This window comes from Oreochromis aureus, linkage group 19, assembly GCF_013358895.1.
Source record: "Oreochromis aureus strain Israel breed Guangdong linkage group 19, ZZ_aureus, whole genome shotgun sequence".
NCBI classification, from domain to species: Eukaryota; Metazoa; Chordata; class Actinopteri; order Cichliformes; family Cichlidae; genus Oreochromis; species Oreochromis aureus.
Window position 1 is genome coordinate 26,306,376 of NC_052960.1, and position 19,366 is coordinate 26,325,741.

At 40.2% G+C, this 19,366-nt stretch overlaps 3 protein-coding genes and 1 non-coding gene across 4 annotated transcripts in view; 2 read left to right on the forward strand and 2 right to left on the reverse strand.

Moving 5' to 3' along the window:
• The window catches only part of syt16 (synaptotagmin XVI), a 49,540-nt gene extending 44,454 nt beyond the window's left edge, over positions 1-5,086 (reverse strand). The window contains exon 1 of the mRNA XM_039603616.1: positions 4,979-5,086. Coding sequence (XP_039459550.1) covers positions 4,979-4,991 — 13 coding nt within the window. The 5' untranslated portion in view covers positions 4,992-5,086. The remainder of the gene's footprint in view (positions 1-4,978) is intronic.
• A 1,517-nt stretch (positions 5,087-6,603) lies between these two features.
• snapc1b (small nuclear RNA activating complex, polypeptide 1b) lies at positions 6,604-10,241 on the reverse strand. The gene is made up of 10 exons (XM_031727697.2): positions 9,931-10,241; positions 9,365-9,521; positions 9,072-9,212; positions 8,776-8,880; positions 8,283-8,441; positions 8,106-8,159; positions 7,890-7,952; positions 7,669-7,807; positions 6,833-6,904; positions 6,604-6,733 (listed from the first exon to the last, which is right to left on the reverse strand). Exons 1-10 carry the CDS (start codon positions 10,059-10,061, stop codon positions 6,696-6,698), a joined length of 1,059 nt encoding a protein of 352 aa, XP_031583557.2. The 5' UTR covers positions 10,062-10,241; the 3' UTR covers positions 6,604-6,695.
• Positions 10,242-10,350: 109 nt separating this feature from the next.
• On the forward strand, positions 10,351-13,622 carry yipf6 (Yip1 domain family, member 6). The gene is made up of 2 exons (XM_031727552.2): positions 10,351-11,642; positions 12,399-13,622. The coding sequence occupies exons 1-2, from the start codon at positions 11,304-11,306 to the stop codon at positions 12,738-12,740; spliced, it is 681 nt and encodes a 226-aa protein (XP_031583412.1). The 5' UTR covers positions 10,351-11,303; the 3' UTR covers positions 12,741-13,622.
• A 5,109-nt stretch (positions 13,623-18,731) lies between these two features.
• trnay-gua lies at positions 18,732-18,818 on the forward strand. Its single transcript is given in 2 exon segments — positions 18,732-18,768; positions 18,783-18,818. It is a non-coding gene; the product is annotated as a tRNA-Tyr (tRNA).
• Positions 18,819-19,366: the final 548 nt, after the last annotated feature.

The window sequence follows — 19,366 nt, forward strand, 5'->3', positions numbered from 1 at the left end:
CTATTACCACAGATAAATATTTCTCTTTTCTTATTTGAAAAACAGCTTTAGAATATTTTATATCATGTACAACAAAAAATAAAATGAAATTTCCAAAGTTCCTTGTTGCAAAGTCTATCGAACTACAAAACAATGACGCTAACAAACCACTAAGAAAAGCAACACTAGGTTACACAAGACAAGCATCAAAGAAATAAATAGAAGATAAATAAAAAGAGGCAGAAAGTGGCCAGCAGAGGGCCCAGAGCAACAGCAGTGGTTCAGCACCTGCCGAGTGTTTTTCATGCTAACTTGTGCTTCCTGACCTGCTCTCTCCTCATGTGAACCTGAAATAATTGCCACTCTGTCCTCACTGAAGATATTCAAACCCCTAAAATGCACCTTGAGGAACGCAGGAGCATTCTGGAGGAGCTCCTACACAGTAGATCAGTACATTGCTGGTAGCAGACACTACAGAACCAAGAACTGCTTATTTGGCCTGTTCATCCATTACATCCTTTCAATTCAATTCAATTCAAATTTATTTATTACAACAACAGTCGCTTCAAGGCGCTTTATATTAGAAGGTAGACTGTACAATAATACATACAGAGAAAAACCCAACAATCATATGACCCCCTATGAGCAAGCACTTTGGCGACAGTGGGAAGGAAAAACTCCCTTTTAACAGGAAGGAACCTCCGGCACAACCAGGCTCAGGGAGGGGCGGGGCCATCTGCTGCCACCAGCTGGAGAGAGTCTCACATGCTGGGAGAAGGTAAGGTCTGAGAAAGAGATGTGAGTAAAGCATGAGGAGATGGGGTGAGGATAAGCTAAAGAAGCTTGTCTCTCCCCGTCCACCTCACACCAGCTAAAAACCAACCTGGATTCATTTGGTCTGTTTCACTGTGCTGACAAAACTTTTTGTGTTTTGTTTCAGCCCCATTATAATACTATATAGTGTTTGGTTTACTTTCATTTATCCTGAAGTAAATTACTGTCCTGATTTAACATAACTTGTAGTTGATTTGTACGTTTCAGCTTGAGAATGTTTGGACTCCTTGATTTGTGTTCCTATCTAAGATCATTTCTAGTTTTAACTTAGGTAGAAGATATAGTGGTTATAATTTGACCAAAACAAGTAATATCTCAGGGTAAAACAAGCTTTGGAGTCTTTGTAACGTTCACCAACCGTAATACCGAGTTTAAATCCCTAATAAACAGAATACATCAAAGGAAAATGTTGAGAATTTAAAGCTCTCCAACTTTTAACCTACTTTCTTTTGCTGGCGGCGGAGTTTCAGTGATACCTCCTTCTCTGGCCATGCTGTTTCTCCTCTTCCTCACTTCCTTCTACTCTCTTAATTTTAATCTTCTCTACAATTTAACCAGTGAAGAACTTGACTGCTTCACTCCCTCCTTCATCCCCCAGTCCTCCTGCTCCTGTAAATGCAACCGGATCCCTCAGTCTGAGCTGCTTTGTGCCCAGTGTGAGCCATCAATCAGCACAGCCTTCCTGTCTCCCAGTGGGCGAGGCAGATGTGTCTTCCTGAATACCACCAAGGCACAACAACGAGGAGGAAGGCTGAGAAAGTGAATACGCTACTGGACTACAGAGCTCACAACCACTCCTTTGTAATATTTGGTTTTAAATTTAGAATCAGGAATGTGAGTGAGGATGAGAAGCTTAGTTGTTTAACACAACTTTTAAGTTCAATAACAGCATTTAATATGCCCCCCCCCCCCCCCAACACAGGCATTGTGACTGAACTTGCAATAACAATTTTTGGCCACCTGGGGCAGCACAAACTCAGTTGATGTAGAATATTTAGTGTTTGGATTTTCTTTATTAATAATTAGGACTTCCATTAGTTTCTGCCTTGGCAACATCTTCCCAGGGTTTGCTATTATCCTTTGTAAGTAAACAGTATAATCAAAACAATGTCATTAAATTAGGCAACATAATTCATATATTACTAAATTATTAATTATGCTGTTGATGACTTGGCACATTTAAAATGGATTAACTGATAATGCAAGAGAGGTGCATGATGCAGTGTAGATGTTATTAAAAAATGTTTTTTGAAGTGGCCAAAGAAGTACGCTCTGGTATCAGACACAAGTATCATAAGACATATAAAAACAAATAAGCTTTTTCCTTTTTGCTACATGGAGCACAAACTGTAGAGATGCATTAATCTACCTTACTGATACTCGCGCTAACGCTAAACAGCATGACGCACAGGTTAACCAGGCTTTGAGCTCAGTGTTAAAACAGGTGCTGCTAGCCCTCAGATGCAGCAGGACGCATGTCAGCAATTAAAAATAGTTCAGGATTCATCCATTATTCATTGTTAATGTGGGCATCAGTCGTAGGTTTTAGCCATTCGAGCTGCAGCAAGCAAACAAGCGCCAATAAATCATCCACACACACTACCTGCTCAGCAGCAGAGACAGCTAAAGACAGACTACTGAACACAGAGGAACACTGCGCTCATCATAGGGTGATAAGCCCCCCAAACAAAGTTAAACCAGAGAGAATAGTGGACCTAAATTTTCTGTTTGCCGGACAGCCAAAGAAGAACTCTTGTGCCCCCTTGTGGACACCTTTGACTGTGGCCGATACCTTCTGTAGCTTCAGTTTACTTTCTACTAATATCTACCCTTACGAGAAACGTTTAGTGACTTCAAAAAGCCTGTAAGGCAAAGCAACAGCGACTGGCTATGTGGGTCTGCTTTCTAGTAGGGTACTATACTATAACTCCACCATTAGGCCTTTATTCTCAAAAAAGGGGGAAAAATGGGTTTCAAGGCAGTTTAAATGTCCTCATACTGTTAATCTCTCTCTCACACACACACACACACACACACACACACACACAAACACACAGCAGCAGCAGCAACATTAGATAGTACTCAGAGCCCTCCTCCACAGCGGGGAGGAGAGAGCCATGAATAAGACATTGAAGCAGTCTGTAACTAGGCCACAATAACTAGAAACAGCCTCTCGTGCATGGCTAACTGCTTCCTACTGTTTTGCGGAGCATGCTGAGCATTGCTTTGATGCTGTTCTGAATCTTGTCTTAGCATCACTGACAGGTTAAGATTCTCTGTAAACATCCAGTATAAGCTATATCAAAAAGTCTCTGGCTCAGCTGCTGTTCCACACATCTATTGATTTTTTATGATTCCCAATCATTCTTGACTTACAGATGAGTTTCTCATTTTCAGTAACATATTTTTCATTCTCACAGTCACAGCTGACACAGTAAACTGTATGTGAAAGGTTTTTTGGCAGCTCATGTAGGACAACTTCCAGTTTAAGCAGAAATAAGCTCATTCATTGGTCAGTCTCTCATCTGGGATGGGTTTTAATACAACGGCTACTCACATCAGCATCACCAGGTTAAAAAAAAGACACTAAGTCTTAACATTACAACCTGCCTGTGGTCTCTCACACATACCACACTTGCATGTATTTAAGCAACTGTCTGGTCTCCTTCTGTCAAAGTAAGCGTCCTCTAAATCTTGACAGAAGGACTGTTTTTAGTAGTCAAGCCTCCTGACAAATATGAAATAGAGCTAACAATACCTATTGCAAATGTTATTATTTTTTTTTTATTAGTCCTTTATTTATCCAGGTAAAAAATCTCATTGAGATTAAAAGTCTCATTTTCAAGAGAGACCTGGCATGTGGCCTGAGCATGAGGAAGCACACTTATGCTTTGCAATGTCCTCCTGCATGCATCAGTGCCCATGATTTTTTTGTTTTGTATAAGTAAATCGACTGCACACTAAAACATATTAAATAAAATTTTATCAGTAAACTAAATTCTACAACAAAAATAACAACACTTTGCCTGTCACCTAACATGTCCATTGGGCCTTACTGCTGCAGGATATTTCAGCCTCCAACCCCCGACTCCCAGTGAAAACGTTACGCCCAGATGAACAGAATCTGCTTTTTGGAGCTGCATCTGAAGTCTCATGATTTAACCGACCTGCACATAAGCCTTTATTCTTCTTTACCCTAACATGGCTTGCATTTTTGTTGCATTTCACCAACATCTATTTCCTCAAAATCAATTTTTATTATTAACAATAGTGACAGCAAAATATTTCTCCATACAAAGGGCTACAGTTTTAAAGTCGTTGAACAGCAGGCCTCTCATGTTGTGTCATATGTACACCTGTTGAGTTACTCTCTATTTGAATGAATAAATAAATGTATGAATATGCCATGTTGTAGTTCTGTAGTTCTAATACTCTGCTTGAAAGACACAGGGTAACTTGACAGTTCAACTTGAACTTGCAAACTATTTCTATGCAACAGTTTACATTAAAATGAAAGATAGTAAAATATGGCACGTGTTTCTGGCTTTCATTTATGAAACAAAACGAGGTCTCCGTGTCTGTTTCTGACCCACTTCTCTCGCTACCTGACAAACCATCATTGTCTCCACCACCTGCGCCGCCTGACTGACAGAACAGCCTAAAGGGAGGCTCTGCTTTTGGGAAACCCATTGGCAGAAGAAAGGGAAACCCCGTGTAACATCCAGCACATCCCGCTACATTTTATCAAGGTCCTTACAGATATATATTGCAATATCTCTCATATTATATGCTCTTCATGTGCAATTAGCTATTATGCCCAACTGTGCGAGCAAAATAGGCGTCCTTGAAGTGGCCATGATGAGGCAACTATTAACTGTCCGGAGTATCACAAATTTGCTGTAAGCCCCAGCAGAACGAATGACATAATTAATTAAATTCGCTTAAATGATGACTGGAAAAGGTTCTTAAAGAGCAACAGTCTCGCTCCATATGAAAAATATCTGTAGCAAATCAAAGGAATTGATAAATTGGCCTTCATGTACTGGCGCTCCCAGTCAGTCAAAATAAACCAGGAGGGGAGCCTGAAAACAGCAGAGACAGGGAGAAAAAAAGCCAACCAAAAACATTAGATGCAGTCACACGGTGAGGAGGTGGGTATACTTACTGTCAGAGGCCATGGCTGAGGCTGTTTCCCTTCAGACTACGAGCAGAATCAGATGTATCATCGGAGGAGAGGGGGCAGCAAGCATCCCCGCCGCTCCTCATCCTCCAGACCCGCAGATCTGCAGTCACACAGCGGTGAGCGGTGAGGCGTTCACTGACTGTGGGACATTTCAACAATTTAAATATTCTATTATTTTTTTTACAACTCAATATTTTGTGATCTGCAAATTAAAAATGTCCCGGTTATAATTTTTTTTTTTTTTTTTTTTGGGGGGCAAATAGGTGTAAGTTATAATGACTTAACAATATTGTTTCACACATACAGTCAGTACTATGTAAAAGTCTTGTGCAAACACATCAAAATGCAGAGTTTGTACAGTTCTAATAACGTTGAAAGTCAATATTTAGTATTACAATTTTTAATCTTCAACACAGCCTGAGCTTCCTTATGCAAGCTTTCTTGGAATTTCTTTAAATAGTCTTCAGGAACAGTTCTCCAGGCTTCTTCAGAGACATTCTAAAGATGTGTGAAGGCAAAATTCTACTTTATTCTCACATTTAGATGAAGTGGTTACAAATTCACTGTAGAACTTTGCATAGCCTTTTATTTCTTAGGTGAAGGATGCATGTGTCAATATGCTCTGCTTAGTTTGCTTAACCATGTTATCTGCTGACTGTATGAAACTCCCAGGGAGGCAAGTGCCGGGTGCTTCCTGGAGCATAGTGTGAACGCGCTCTGCCCAGCAACAGCACAGGTGGACAAGAAACTATTGTAACTCAAACGATACAGAGAGTTGTGTGTGAAAAGGGAGCTGCGACGTCTCAAGAGCAGAGCTCTCCTGACTGTGTAACTGTGATGGTCGATGTCTGTTTTGCTCTCCTGCATGCAGTAATTAAAAAGCTTGACCACAGCTGACTTCATTGCAGACTTTCCACCACAGCTTTCTTGGATGTTTGCTGCCTAATGCTGAGGTCTGGGCTCTCATTTTGTCAAAATGTATAGTTCAAGCATATAAAAGTCATATTAAAAAAATCTGTCATAGATTAAGTAATGGACTAATTGATAAATAATTTATTAATTACTAAAAATGTCAAAAAAATGAAAACAAAGTGTTAAATAGTAAATTTACAGTTCTAAAGCTGCTAAATGTAAGCCAGTTATTAACATAGCAACAACTAGCTTAGGCTAAAATTGAATTTACAAACCTCCCTCCAGCTGTTTTTATCAGTTTTAAAGAATTCAAGGACTAACATCTTGGCATTTTCCCAAAAATTATAAGCACTGCGAGGAAAAACAAATCAAGCAAAAAGAAGATAATGAATTACAAGAGACACATTTGAGGTTATTCTAAATAGCAAGATAGGCTACTGAAAACCAGATGTCCACATTTTCAAACACATGGAATGTTACACAAGAAAGATTCAGACAACTGTAACTGTAAAAAATGAGTTTTTATATAAAACATGAAAATGCTTCAGCAGATGGTGTTTCCTTCAGAGAGAAAATTACATAGCGATAAGCTTTACTGTGAACAATGTTTCCAATAATTTACTGTAACTGTAATTTAACCACCAATGAACTGATTAAAAAATAATTTAAAAACATGTATATATAAAAAAAAAAGGTAAAGATGTCAACATGATTTATTACAATAGCAAAGCACATATCAGACTTCAGTGAATGCTCTGAACAGCAGCTCCAGTGTTGTGCAGTTTCTTCAGGACCACTTGAACTTTTTGTACTGTTTCGGTTTATCTGCAAGAAAAACAACATAAAGAACACAAGCCAGCCAATGAAAAGACAGCAGGGGCCAGTGAGCAAACACATGAAATATAAAAGAGCCTAATCACGCACCATCACGAGCAGACTCGAGCTGTGCAAGCCGACTGATCTTAGTGGTTGTCATGGCTTCCGTCCACAAGTCACCTGAGAAGTACAAAGGATTCATTCATAAAGAGTTTCCATGTAGTAAAATTCTGGAATTTCTCTGTCACTGATGGAAACATTTTAATAATCAGCAGGTGAAAATTATAAAGCATAGTATACATGTGCAGTGATTAGTCTAACTGAGGCGCTTTATATATTAAATACAGCCTGTTTCTGCGTGTTTTTTTAGCACTTTAGTGTCACTGTTTAATTTTACCGGTGCCTCGGAGGACTTAATTACATCCACAATGAAAGTGATCCACAGCAACGTGGTGACCAGGGACCACAGAAAGTGAACAGTCGTCAGAAACTTCAAAGACATGTGCAACAAGGAAATGGATTTCAGTACGGAGGCAGCTTCACTGTAGATAATATATAGAGCTTATAATGCTAAAAAATGTGTGCTGTAATTACTAATTTCTTTTAACATTTATGCTGTTGTTACATCACTTGACTATGAAATTTCTGCAGTGGGATTATTGCAACTGCTGGACAAGTTAAAGGTAAATAAATTGCCCAAAAAGAACAGAAGGGGGATAGCAATAATAGGCTTTTATTTATTTGTTAAAATATGGATTCTTAAAGCATGCTGATAATTTCCTACAACTTACTGAAGGGTTTTATTTAGAAAATCTAATGCAAACTTAGTCCTTCCTGTTTGTCAATATCATGGCCAAGGCCTGGGATCGCACATAAAGCAGGAACGGGTGTGAAATGTTTAAGATCAGGAAATGTTGTATTTTTAGTGGTTACAGGAAGATTACCTGAAATATGGAGATTCTCACTGGTTCTGGCTTTGAGCGACGGCTTGGTTATTCTGGAGCGACCTAACGTGGGGGCGGATCTGGCCTCGTTACTGGTGAAATCCACTTCCACCTGGCGATGACGCCTTGACTTGGAGACCTGAGGGAAAAAACATATATAAAATAATAAATTGTCACAATAAATATAAAAATCAGTAAAGACTGTATCCACTGACACAAACCTCTGCTGCTTGTCCGTACGCCTTCGATTTGATGGAAGCAAGGAGCCCTGCCCTTTTGGAGCACTGGGGACACACACAAAGACAGCAGATCAACAGAGGCGTCTCTGGAGAAAGTTACAGCATCTTTGGAAAACTCCAACAGCTTTCTGACTTCCTGTTATTCATCACCTAAACCTGCAAGAGACATGAGGTAAGACACTGAAGTGGCTATCTCACCTCCTGCTGGGATGATGGTCCCTCACTGCTGTCCTCTTCTTCATCCACACTGTCCTGTCAGGACAAAACATGACACAGCATCACATCAGATGTGGAGAAAAAAACCCCACAAAAAGTGAAGCTACAACATGGTAAAATAAACTGAAACAACAGGAGATATGTTCTCCGTTTTCAGACCTTCCTTTTCTGCCAGTTGTAGAAGTCGACCACAGTGTTGCGAAGCTGAGGGACAAGGTTTTTACGGATCAGGCTGACGGACGGATCTTGCTGTGCTGATGTCAGAGAGAGGGTGGATGCCTTCAGATTCTCATAGTGCTGGTGAACGTTGTCCATTTCCTGCAAGACAACAGAGATACCCGTTTGCGATGTTGTGTCGTTGATGTCTACTCCCTTTTTCACACACCAATAAACAAGCCTTTAGAAGTGAGGCGTTTAGTCTGCTTGCAGTATTTTTATTTTGAAATCTGAAAGGATGCTCCATGTCATTCCTGTGTTCACTTTCCTGCCCTCCTATGCAGCTAAAATCACTTTGTGTTGAGTATTTTTAATGTCACAGAGAGAACAGGATGCTTCTGCAGAGAAATGCAGCCTGAAATGTGATGCAGATTGACTGCTGTGTAGCTACATCTGGTGGGGTTTGGGTAGTAGGGGGAAGGAAGGGTCGACTTACTTCCAGCAGCTCGATGTTAACCAGCTCTTGTGGACGGGACACTCGCTCCATGAAATCCTCATGCATTGGCGACCTTTCCACCTTCCTCTTCTTATTGTAGGTGAGCTGGGGGAAGGAAAGAAGATATAGCTACTCTAACTAGTGATGTAATGTTTCTAGCCTTGGATGGACTACAATTCCTGTCAGCCAAGAGCAGAATTCTGAGGGTGCTGTGGGCACAATATCATGGAAGCTGAAAATAAAATAAAACAGATCCACCTTAAAATATATTTAAAATATTTAAACAGGAAACTAACCAGAGAGGGTGTGGCGGTGAAGTGGAAAGCTTTACAGAACATGAGCTGCTGGAGTATGTAGACCACATCGAAGTGCTGAGCCTCTATAGCATCTTTCTCAAACGTCTTCACGTCCACCCAGTCCTTCAGTGCCAGACGGATCTGCAGCCAGAGACACAATTCAATTCAATTCAATTTTATTTATATAGCGCCAAATCACAACAAAAGTCGCCTCAAGGCGCTTCACAACAAGAGCTTGATTTCATGTTTGCTGATCACTTTAAAGAGAAAGTACATGTGCTGTCAGTCCTGACCTGCTCAGAAGGTGACGCATTCTGGCACTGATACAAGCTGTACAGGAGGTAAAGTCCTCCTACTCGGATCTGGAAGCTGAAGGGTGGCAGGAAGAAGACAGAGGCCACGTCCAGTATCAGACGACTGAATTTTCGCTTCTCGTGATTCACAGTGCCACTGCGGCGAGAGAAACATACAACACCGAGTAAGGATTTAACCAGTAAGGGGTCTAAGAGCTCAGTGGTGCTGCTGCTGGTGTGATACATGATCTCCAGTTTAATTTTTTAAATGTAATTTATTCTGTTGTTTCCTGTGTGTTTATCCATATTTTCACCATTGAGATTATTTGTTCATGGCCCTTTCACCTTAATTATTGTACACTTTGCTTTCCTGGAAATTAAGTGTGTCTATAAATTGGACACTTGAGTGTGAAATATTTGCCTTTTAATAATAAAGATAATAAGGGTGACATGAAGTTAAAGAAAAGATTTCTCATTCTGACACACAAAAACCTCAAAAGAATTTGGATAAGAAGACTCAAACCCTGTGATGGAAAACACAGGGATGTTTTGAGCAGAAAACCTACTAGAAAATCTGTGAGAACTTCATCTCTCTCCATATTCTGGCGAAAATCTCGAAGCGGACGGACTGTGTTCGTTGGAAGCGCTTCAGGAGCTGCTCGCAGTCTGCTTTCACCTGTTTCCCGCAGAAATCCATCGTCCTGATGCCTCCACACACGAGTCAACGTGAAAACACAACGCCACAGAGCTTACGTCGTGGACATCATCGACTTTTATTTTTATTTACGTTTATTTTCAAACTTCTGCAGCGAGAAAATGTCTTTTAGTTAGCGAGACCGAAATATAAACACAAGATTCAACAACCGTCGACCACTTAGTACGTCACCAGTGCTCGACGGCTGACGACACCTTCACTGACCGTCTTGAAAAATGGAGGTCACATTTTTTTTTAAAGAACTTTATTTATGAACCTCGCTACAGACAAAAAGGCACCAACAATGGTTATTCAAGAAACTAATATACACAAAGTATAGCATTAAAAAGGAAAGAAAAACGATTAACAAACAGTGAAACGTGAAAAATAGACACAAAATGTGAAAAAATGACAAATCCTGCACTGTATCTGGAAAAGGTGGGGTCATCTTAAAATTTAATTTAATTTATTCAATAGAAAAACTATTGCTGAATAGAGCAAACCGTGTTATTTGCAAGTTTTTGACTCTTAATCGGGAGTTTATATTTGTTCAGTCATTTGTTACATGGTTTAGCTTTAAAATATCCACATTTATGAATAAAATATCTCCCTAATAACAACACAGTACTGATAACAGACTCCAAATTTAGATTTGCAATACATATCCATAAATTTAATTACAGTGACTGCTAAATGTGGTAACCGAATCCCTCTGGACTGTAGCCAGCTACACGTGTCATTCCAGCTTGCCCCCCGACTCACAATGGAAAAACAAGTGATCCAGACTTTCAATATCATTTTCACAGATTATACACGTGCTCCCATCTAGATTACATTTTCATTTTAGGAATTTATTGATTCGGTACATCTCATTTACGACTTTGGACTTTACTTCTTTTACTCTAGGTTGAATGGGAAGTAAATATATCTATTCTTCGTATAAACTTAATTTCCTCACTCTCGAATTTTTTCATAACATAGTTTTTTGTTAAACGATAGCTGGTGGAACTGACGCAGGTGAACCTGAACGTACCACACGGATATCCAGCGTCTGCCGGAAGTAAACAATCCTCAGCTGACGTGGAGCATACACCGTCAGACTAAGTCACAGAACAGGATTTAAACTCACCAGTAACAGCTGCTCTGTCTGCTTTTTTTTTTCTTTTAAAGAAGTTTACTGAAGTTTTCTGACTAATCTCCCAGAAGCTTTGACGACGTTTTCACAAAGCTTCTCGGCGAGGTAAGATGGCGGCATCGGAGGAGGCCAGCAGACCGTTCGCCGGGCTGTCAGACGTTTCCATCTCGGAGGACATCCCGGTGGAAGGGGACATCTCGGTGCCCGTCGGCCCCTCCAGGAGAGATGATGAATTCTCCACTCTGGACGAACCGGTTAAGGACACAATCATGAGGGACCTGCGGGCGGTGGGGAACAAGTTCATCCACGTCCTCTACCCGAAGCGGAGCTCGGCTCTGCTGCGGGACTGGGACCTGTGGGGCCCGCTGCTGCTTTGCGTGACGCTGGCTCTGCTGCTGCAGGGCGGTGCGGCCGACCACGAGGACCAGGGAGGACCGCAGTTCGCTGAGGTAAGAGGGTTCATCATCTCTGGATCCAACAGTTCAAACTTTACTGCGTATCCCTTCATGAATTAATGAGCCGTTTCAACCACATTTGTAAAGTTATTAGTGAATTCTGCTCATTACTACTAATATCGAACAGTAACATACACTGTGTTTTATGAAAATTCTTAAAAGAATTATTAGCTAAATGTAAATCGTACATTATTCATGACAGGATTACAGATCGAGCCCTCTGCACACTAGCGAGAGAGTCTGAGAGGAGGTGAATCACAGTGTCCGTGTGTCAGGGACTAAAATGAAGAGAGAACACATATAAAAGGCGAAAAGTGGCGGTGTTTTTCCTATTATGTGTAAGATTGTGCCAAAAGTGCAATAGCTTAGAGCAGGGGAGTCAAACATAAGGCTCAGGGTCCAAAATTGGTCCAGCAAAGACTCCAGTCCAGCCCACTGGACGTCTTTGGAAAATGTGAATTGAATTAGCAAAAGAATTCTACTTTATAATTACAGGAAAGTCTGGGCATTGAGCTCCAGAATTTGTTTCTGTAATTTTAAACGTTTATTTCTTACAATTTAGGCCCAAAGAGTTGTTGCGTTCATTTACCACAGCACCATTTCTTTACTATGTAGAACAGCTGAGACACACTGTTCAAATTGCACCACTTTATATTGAGATATCTCAGGGATTAAATGTGCAGCTTTTCTGTATTTTAAGTAAATGCCTCTGCTGATTCCCTGCTAACAAAAATATATTGTTCTTCCCAGGTCTTCGTCATCGTGTGGTTTGGCTCCATCATCATCACCCTCAACTCCAAGCTGCTGGGTGGCACCATCTCTTTCTTTCAGAGCCTGTGCGTGTTGGGATATTGCATCATGCCTCTTACAGTGGCCATGGTTGTGTGTAGGATTGTCCTGCTCGTCAGCTCTGGGGTGATCATATTCGCAGTGCGGCTGGTGGTGGTCATGGCCTCCTTCGGCTGGTCGACTTTTGCATCCACAGCCTTCCTCGCCGACAGCCAGCCTCCCAACCGCAAGGCACTGGTGGTGTACCCGGTGTTCCTCTTCTACTTTGTGATTGCGTGGATGGTCTTGACATACTCACCGTGACAGTAGGCGAAGGTTTTCTTGGAACGTCCACAACCGTAGACGGATACCAGAATCTGCCTTTGAACAAAGATGAATAACTACTGAACTGACTGTGCAATTCTGAAACAGCATTTAGACATGACGGACAACAAATTTAGGACTCTTTCAGGAGTAGTGGGGAATGTTGGGCTGCAGAGTGGAAAAGCTGATGAATATGTTCTTATTTTTCCAGTTTGTCTCGCTGATGTGTTTATGTTGTGTAAAAAGAAAAAACGTGTATGTGGAAATACTTCATGAATGTTTGGACTACCAGGGCTACAATGGTTATTTTTCTTTCTCTCTTGATCTCTCTGGGTGTGATCGAAATCTCCTGTCTTAAGAACATGGACAGCACACATTTTCACACTAAATTCCTTTTTAACAACGTTTAGCTGATCTGATTATGCAGCTTGACTAATTCCTTCATGAAGTCTTCTTTTATTTTATTTTTGTATTTTGTTGGGTTTTGTCTCAGTGGACAGTGAAGAGGTGACATGGATGATTACAGGTAGACTGGCTTGAGCTTTTTGTGTGTTTTTTTTTTTTTTTTTCCATCAATGTTTTCTCTTTGAAACCGTGCAAAGCAAACCATAAAAATGGCAGATCCAGCTTTATTACTGACAGTTACAGTGAGTTAAGGATACAGTTATTTAACAGTTGAGTAAAAGTGATAGACAGTGGTTTATCAGCTATAAATAAAGACAACTACATGATAAAATCTCTGCCCACGTCTTAGATTTTTTAGTAGTAAGCAGGTATTTCCTGTGAAACAGGCATGATGATAAGTGTGGAAGACCATGTATGCCAATAGAAAAGAAGCTGTTGTAAACTTAAGTGAAATAATAAAGTAATTAATTTACTTGACTCAATTAATTCAAATAAAAAGTGTTAAGAGAGAAAAATATAACCAATTAAAATGTAGAGCATCATAATTTCATCCAATTTTTTCTTAAAATATGTTTTTAATCAGATTTTATCTCTTGAATAAAAATAGTAAATTCAAACTCATCAGGAAAACAAGCTTAAAAACAACAGCAACCCTGAATTATTTTTTTTTTTTTAATTTTCTGTGTGATGTTTCAGTCAACATCTGAATGTCACTTTTAAATCATAATTTAGATTTTTTATTTTGTACTCTGGATTTAAAATTTAAAATAGACATTAAGTCAGGTCACAGGTGCAGAAGTCTAAGGAGAGATGACAAGCTCACTCTCTTCCCAACCATCTGCCAGCTCTTACGATGGGATTCTTCAGCATTCCTTCATTAGCTGAGAGATTTGCTCTACAGCGTGTTGTGTGTCTGTCCTGGGGTATCCTCCTGGTTGGACGTACCATACCTCACCTAGTCAGATCCTTAAACCCCCTCACCTGGCTCATTTTGATATGGCGGAGCAGTGGCTCTACTCTGAACCCCAGGCCTCACTCACCCAACCTTGAAATGAGATGAAGAATAAAAAATAACACGTTAAAAAAAAGAATAATAGGCTAAACATTTTCCAAGTTACATTTTTTAATCTAAATGATGTGATAAAGAGACAAATGTAAAAGAAGAAGTTAGAAGTTGTACATTAATGTTATTTTGGGGGAGTTTTAATTATTCAGTTGGACTGTTTGATCTTAGAATTTGGATTTTGTTTTTTAAAGGTAAAAACAAAAAGAATATGAATAAAGGAATTAACTTAAAGGTTGAGCTAATAGCAAAAATAAGAAAGTTGGTAGGTTGGTATTTGGGTTGGTTTGGTCAGCTGGGATCAAGTAAGTCACATCTGTGGGAGAACTAGCAGTGAAAGAGAAGAGAGAATTTAGGAGATTTTATTAGTTTTACACACCTGACCAGCTGCTTCTTCATTCATAAGCGTTGTGTTGGAGTATATTGATGATGGGTCATAAATGGAACATTTAAGACCACAATGCACTGCAGCTGTATTTTTTGGGTTTGAACAGGCATTCTGGGGAATGTAGGAAATTAGTAACTGAAACTAAGTTCATAAGAAACAAAATAATAATTGTGTCTTTAAATTTATATAAACACAATCTCACCCTTTTAATTTATGTGACCAGTCAGTAGATGAAGGACTGTCCTTTAGGACTGTGGGTTCATTTTTTCTCGTTAATTATTATGTTTAAGTTTAAATCAATAAAATAAATTTAAAAAACAACTGTTTAACTGAGCTGATGTCAGTTAATGTTTCACAATGAACCTTTTTTGAAAAGTACCATTACCTTGTGCTTTCATATGTTTTTACTATACGGACAAAAAAAGACTTCCTACGTCAGGTGTCTACACACGTTTTTCATCACAACGAAAGGAAAAATAACTGGTTTTACAAACATATGCAGGCAACTTATGACAGTAAGAGAGCACACACACTGCATATGTTGGTCTATTTTGGTATTAGTGACATAGACTGATTAAAAGAGACACAAAATTTAAAAAAAAAACCCCCAACACATTTTGTATCTCTCCGTGGTCATTTTATTTCCATCTAGCTGCATAAAGATATGAAACACTGGTAAGAAAACTATGTCAAGGCTGCTCTGCACTGGCTACTCCTCATCTCCATTCCCCCAAATTCTCAGAGAAACAGAAAAAAAGACATGATAATTTTATTTGGAAAAAATAAGCACCAAGATGACAACAAACTGGGGAATTGAAAGGAGATTTAAGTTGCCAAAAGACGCTGTGTTGAAAAGCTGACAGCAGGTTTCTTGAGTAATGACCCTGCATCAGTGTGGAAAAGCCTGCAGGACTACAGGAAACCATCCCCCTCCCGCCAAGAACTTTAGAACATGTTCTAAAGCACTTTTGAAAGGGACATATTCCTGCCCTTATCCACACACTACCCCACCTCAGGTCAGAATACGCCTCTGTTAAACTTGATTTAGACTTCTACAGGAAACGTATGTCCTCACTTTCGACATAACCAAAAACTCCTCTAACCCCACATCGCAACCTTTCATGCCATTTTAGTCATTTCAGGCTGCATTGACCCGACATGTAGCTACATTTCTCTGGAGGTGCACTTCAGGTTACATGGAAGGTTACATCATAGGGTTAAAAGAAGTTTCCAGTTATGGTGCAAGATATGGTGTAGATTTCCCACTGAAGCATAAACCAAGCATTACCCTTCCTCCTGAAACTCAGCCTGCATACATAACAAGTGAAGTAGACGTGAGCTGGCTCTTCCAGTGACACAAAATCAGGAAAGCATCATACCCAGAGAGAGTTTTGCCATTTCATTTTAAAGTATCTTGTAACAAAAGGGTGTTACAGACCCAGTACAATACACACACACACATACACACATGCAGCCTGTGTTTGCAGGGAAGTGATGGTTTATTTTTCAGTGTGATTACACCACAAAAACTCCTGCTCTTGCTCATGACAGCTTTCCAGTTGTCGCGTCCCTACTGAAATAGGGAGAGCATGATTAGCAAATAGTTCCCAGCTGCCCTGCCAGCCTCCCTGTCACCACCCGTCCTCTGCAGCAGAGCCACAGACCTCACCCCTCCACATCTGTGTTGACCTGCTGGCTTCTATCGACATTTTTCAACCCTGTCAAACGCCATCATGCTTTCAAAGGTCCACCTAAATTCCAGTCCCCAAAAAACACTCCATCATAGCATTATCACTACAGGCTTGTATCACTGACATTTGTAGTCATGCAGGCCTATGAACATCTGACACTGACCCATCTGAGGAGCATCACAGGACACCACCTGGATCGACCGGTATTTGGTTACCGGGCAAACAGATGGGGGATTTATGATTCTGTGTTAAATGAAGCATGTAGGTACACTGTAACCAGCCTGCTGTTGATTTCTCCTGTGCATTTCAAGATACTTTTTCACCAGTTTTTTAATTTATCAGTGAGCGAATAATAATCATCGCCTCAGTATAATAATATTCATAGCCTTAATATAAGGACTTGTAATCAGCAAGTAGAGGGAGTTTAATGAAACCATCGCTACTGACCTGAGAGAAAGTGCACCTGTAAAAATTTGAGGGACGAATGTTGCTTGCAAAGAAAATAAAAGTGAGCCCAACAGAGAGTGGGAGTCCAGAAGGGAGCTTTGAATTGATTAAATAAATGTTTGTGATGCCAATACATGAATTCTGAACTTATGAATATGGTGGAAACAAACTAGGGAGAAAGTTGTGATGTGAATGTGCTTTTATTATTAAGGACATGTTACATGTAAAATAGGGACAACATTTTATTAATTTGTAAACAAAAATAACATCTTTTCCACAGTACTGTTCCTCATCTGCAGTACTGTGGGCTCCAAATGATGTTTGCTACCAAAGCAAACAGGCTGCAAGTGACTAAATACAAAAAAATAAATAGAATGTATCCATATACATTGAGTCACAGGCTGAAAGGCTTCTGATATATGGGGTTGTGATGAGGAGGAGGGGGAAGGACGCTGTTTCTTATAACAGCAGTATATTCAGAATTTAGCCTCTTTCTGCATCTCCTGCTTTACCTTGTAAAACCTCTGAATCACTGTTGATGATGACCCTCTCTTCTCCTGTGGTATCATTAAATATGGATGGCACTCTCAGACATCCTGCAATAATTTCATACTGTTCTGATGAGAGTGGGGCAATGTCAGTGTGTAAGTCTGCCAAAGCTACTTTTGCACATCCCCTGAGGTCATGAACACGTCGGCGTATTATGCTATGTGCTGTTCTAGCATGTATCCACCTCTTGAATTAGCTTCAGTGCTAGCTGGCCCATTGCTCCAGCACTTGTGTTAGCCTCCTCTATAAAATTAGCCAACAAAAAGTGATTATTTCCAGTGTCATTGCAGCAGCAACCTAAACAACATGGTGTCGTTTAGAATATTACAATAAAATATGTAAAGTGATGTTTCCAGTGGAAGCATCACTTTACAGTGGGCTCTTGAAATAGCCCACTGTCTTCCTACAGTTTGCCCAGATGTCAAACAACACAATTATAAGGTCAGGAACATTTTTTAATGTGTCAATTTAAAGTTTGCGCCACACAATTTGTGCCACGCACATCAGTCACAAGGCAATTAAAAGTGTGTGTAATGCCCCCTTCGGACACAAGTGCTGCTTTTGTTTTTGCTAAATTTTCAGCAGCATGTGCTGCAGGGAAAACAGAATGCAAAGAGCTGCTTGCGTGTATAAAATGACATGTCACAGCTAGGTACGCATAGTGTTGATAGGGGTCCACATATCTGATGAACTAACTGCAGATGCCTTAGACACAATGACTTTGGCTTTCTCTTTGGATATGTGTGTCCTCCACCATAGCTTTCAGAGAAAATGGGGAAAATCCACGTCATTCTTCTCCCCTGATGAGGAAAGAAAAAGGCAATATTCAATTACAGATGTCCCTAATTAAGTCACATTTTAAACATAAATTAATGGTGTCTAATACAAACGAACTGTGCAATTTTATGTTTGTATACAGTCTTATCACTGCATCCTAAACGGCTTACCTGGATTTTTGAATCCAAGTTCTTTTGAACACAACAGACTTCGCCTTTTAATATACCGGAAATTAGAAGAAAGAACACGGGATCCGCTGTGTTCTTTATACTTTATTACTTAGTTTAATTATTAATAAATGACCTTATTAAGCAATACCTTATCAGGAGAGATCAGTTCAAAATCTCCCCAGAGAGGGGGAAATCTCCGCTGGTTTCATCACACAAAAAAGATGCTCGAATATATTGCCAAGAAAAGCGCGATAAATCCACAACATAAGAGAAGGATTTGAATCGCACGCCAAACCTGAGAACCACTTCCTCAATCAGTCACGTGGTCATCACCACACACCTCAAACGTGCTTCACAAAACTGGAGAAAAAAGGAAACATCATTAGCTAAAGACGAGCAGTCAGGTGAAAGCCGACGTTCATTAGCCAAACCACACGCATGGATAGCTTCACCCTGACTAAACCCATCAGCCTGTCCTGTGTGACGGGCTGATACAACGCGCCTTCGATAGCTCAGTTGGTAGAGCGGAGGACTGTAGAGGCATCAGCTGAAATCCTTAGGTCGCTGGTTCAAATCCGGCTCGAAGGACATACTTTTACACTGAATTGTCGAGAAGGCTCTCAGTCATCGTAGTCTAAGGAACTTTGAAAGAAAAGCGTCTGTACTTCTTTAAGTTTCCTTCAAGGCGTTTCACCTCTCATCTGAGAAATGAGCAAATGTACTGTTTATAAGGTTGGGGAAACCTGCAGTCAGCTGAGACTGAAGAAGTCACTTGGATGAGTGACGAAACGTTTCTCCCACAAAACGCTACGTCCAGATGAACAGATTCAACTTTTGGAGACTCATCTGAGAAGCTTCTTAGGTTCTAAGAGCAACTGGTGGAGACTCCCAGATTTTAAGCCCTATGGGAGTGTCCCACTAGACACTGAATTATATGATGTGAAAAAGTTGGAAGTCTGTTCGAAGTTCAAACATTAGCTCTACTTCATTGACTGTACTGACCTGAAGCATGTTTGCTTCTAATAACTGTTTACAACTAGAGAGTCATTGGGCCTGCCAGGTCACTAACTAATAACTGTTACTGCACTTATTGTGACTATTATGCTGGACTCTTCTTCAGCTTCTGTGCAGATCAG

Excerpts from the sequence above, each read along its gene's own strand:
- snapc1b (XM_031727697.2), bottom strand. The coding sequence starts at position 10,061 with ATGGATTTCTGCGGGAAACAGGTGAAAGCAGACTGCGAGCAGCTCCTG. Across the intron at positions 8,160-8,282 it reads ACAACTGGCAGAAAAGGAAG|GACAGTGTGGATGAAGAAGA; the intron begins GTCTGAAAACGG and ends TTGTCCTGACAG. Across the intron at positions 6,734-6,832 it reads GCTCGAGTCTGCTCGTGATG|ATAAACCGAAACAGTACAAA; the intron begins GTGCGTGATTAG and ends TTTTTCTTGCAG.
- yipf6 (XM_031727552.2), top strand. The coding sequence starts at position 11,304 with ATGGCGGCATCGGAGGAGGCCAGCAGACCGTTCGCCGGGCTGTCAGAC. Across the intron at positions 11,643-12,398 it reads GAGGACCGCAGTTCGCTGAG|GTCTTCGTCATCGTGTGGTT; the intron begins GTAAGAGGGTTC and ends TGTTCTTCCCAG.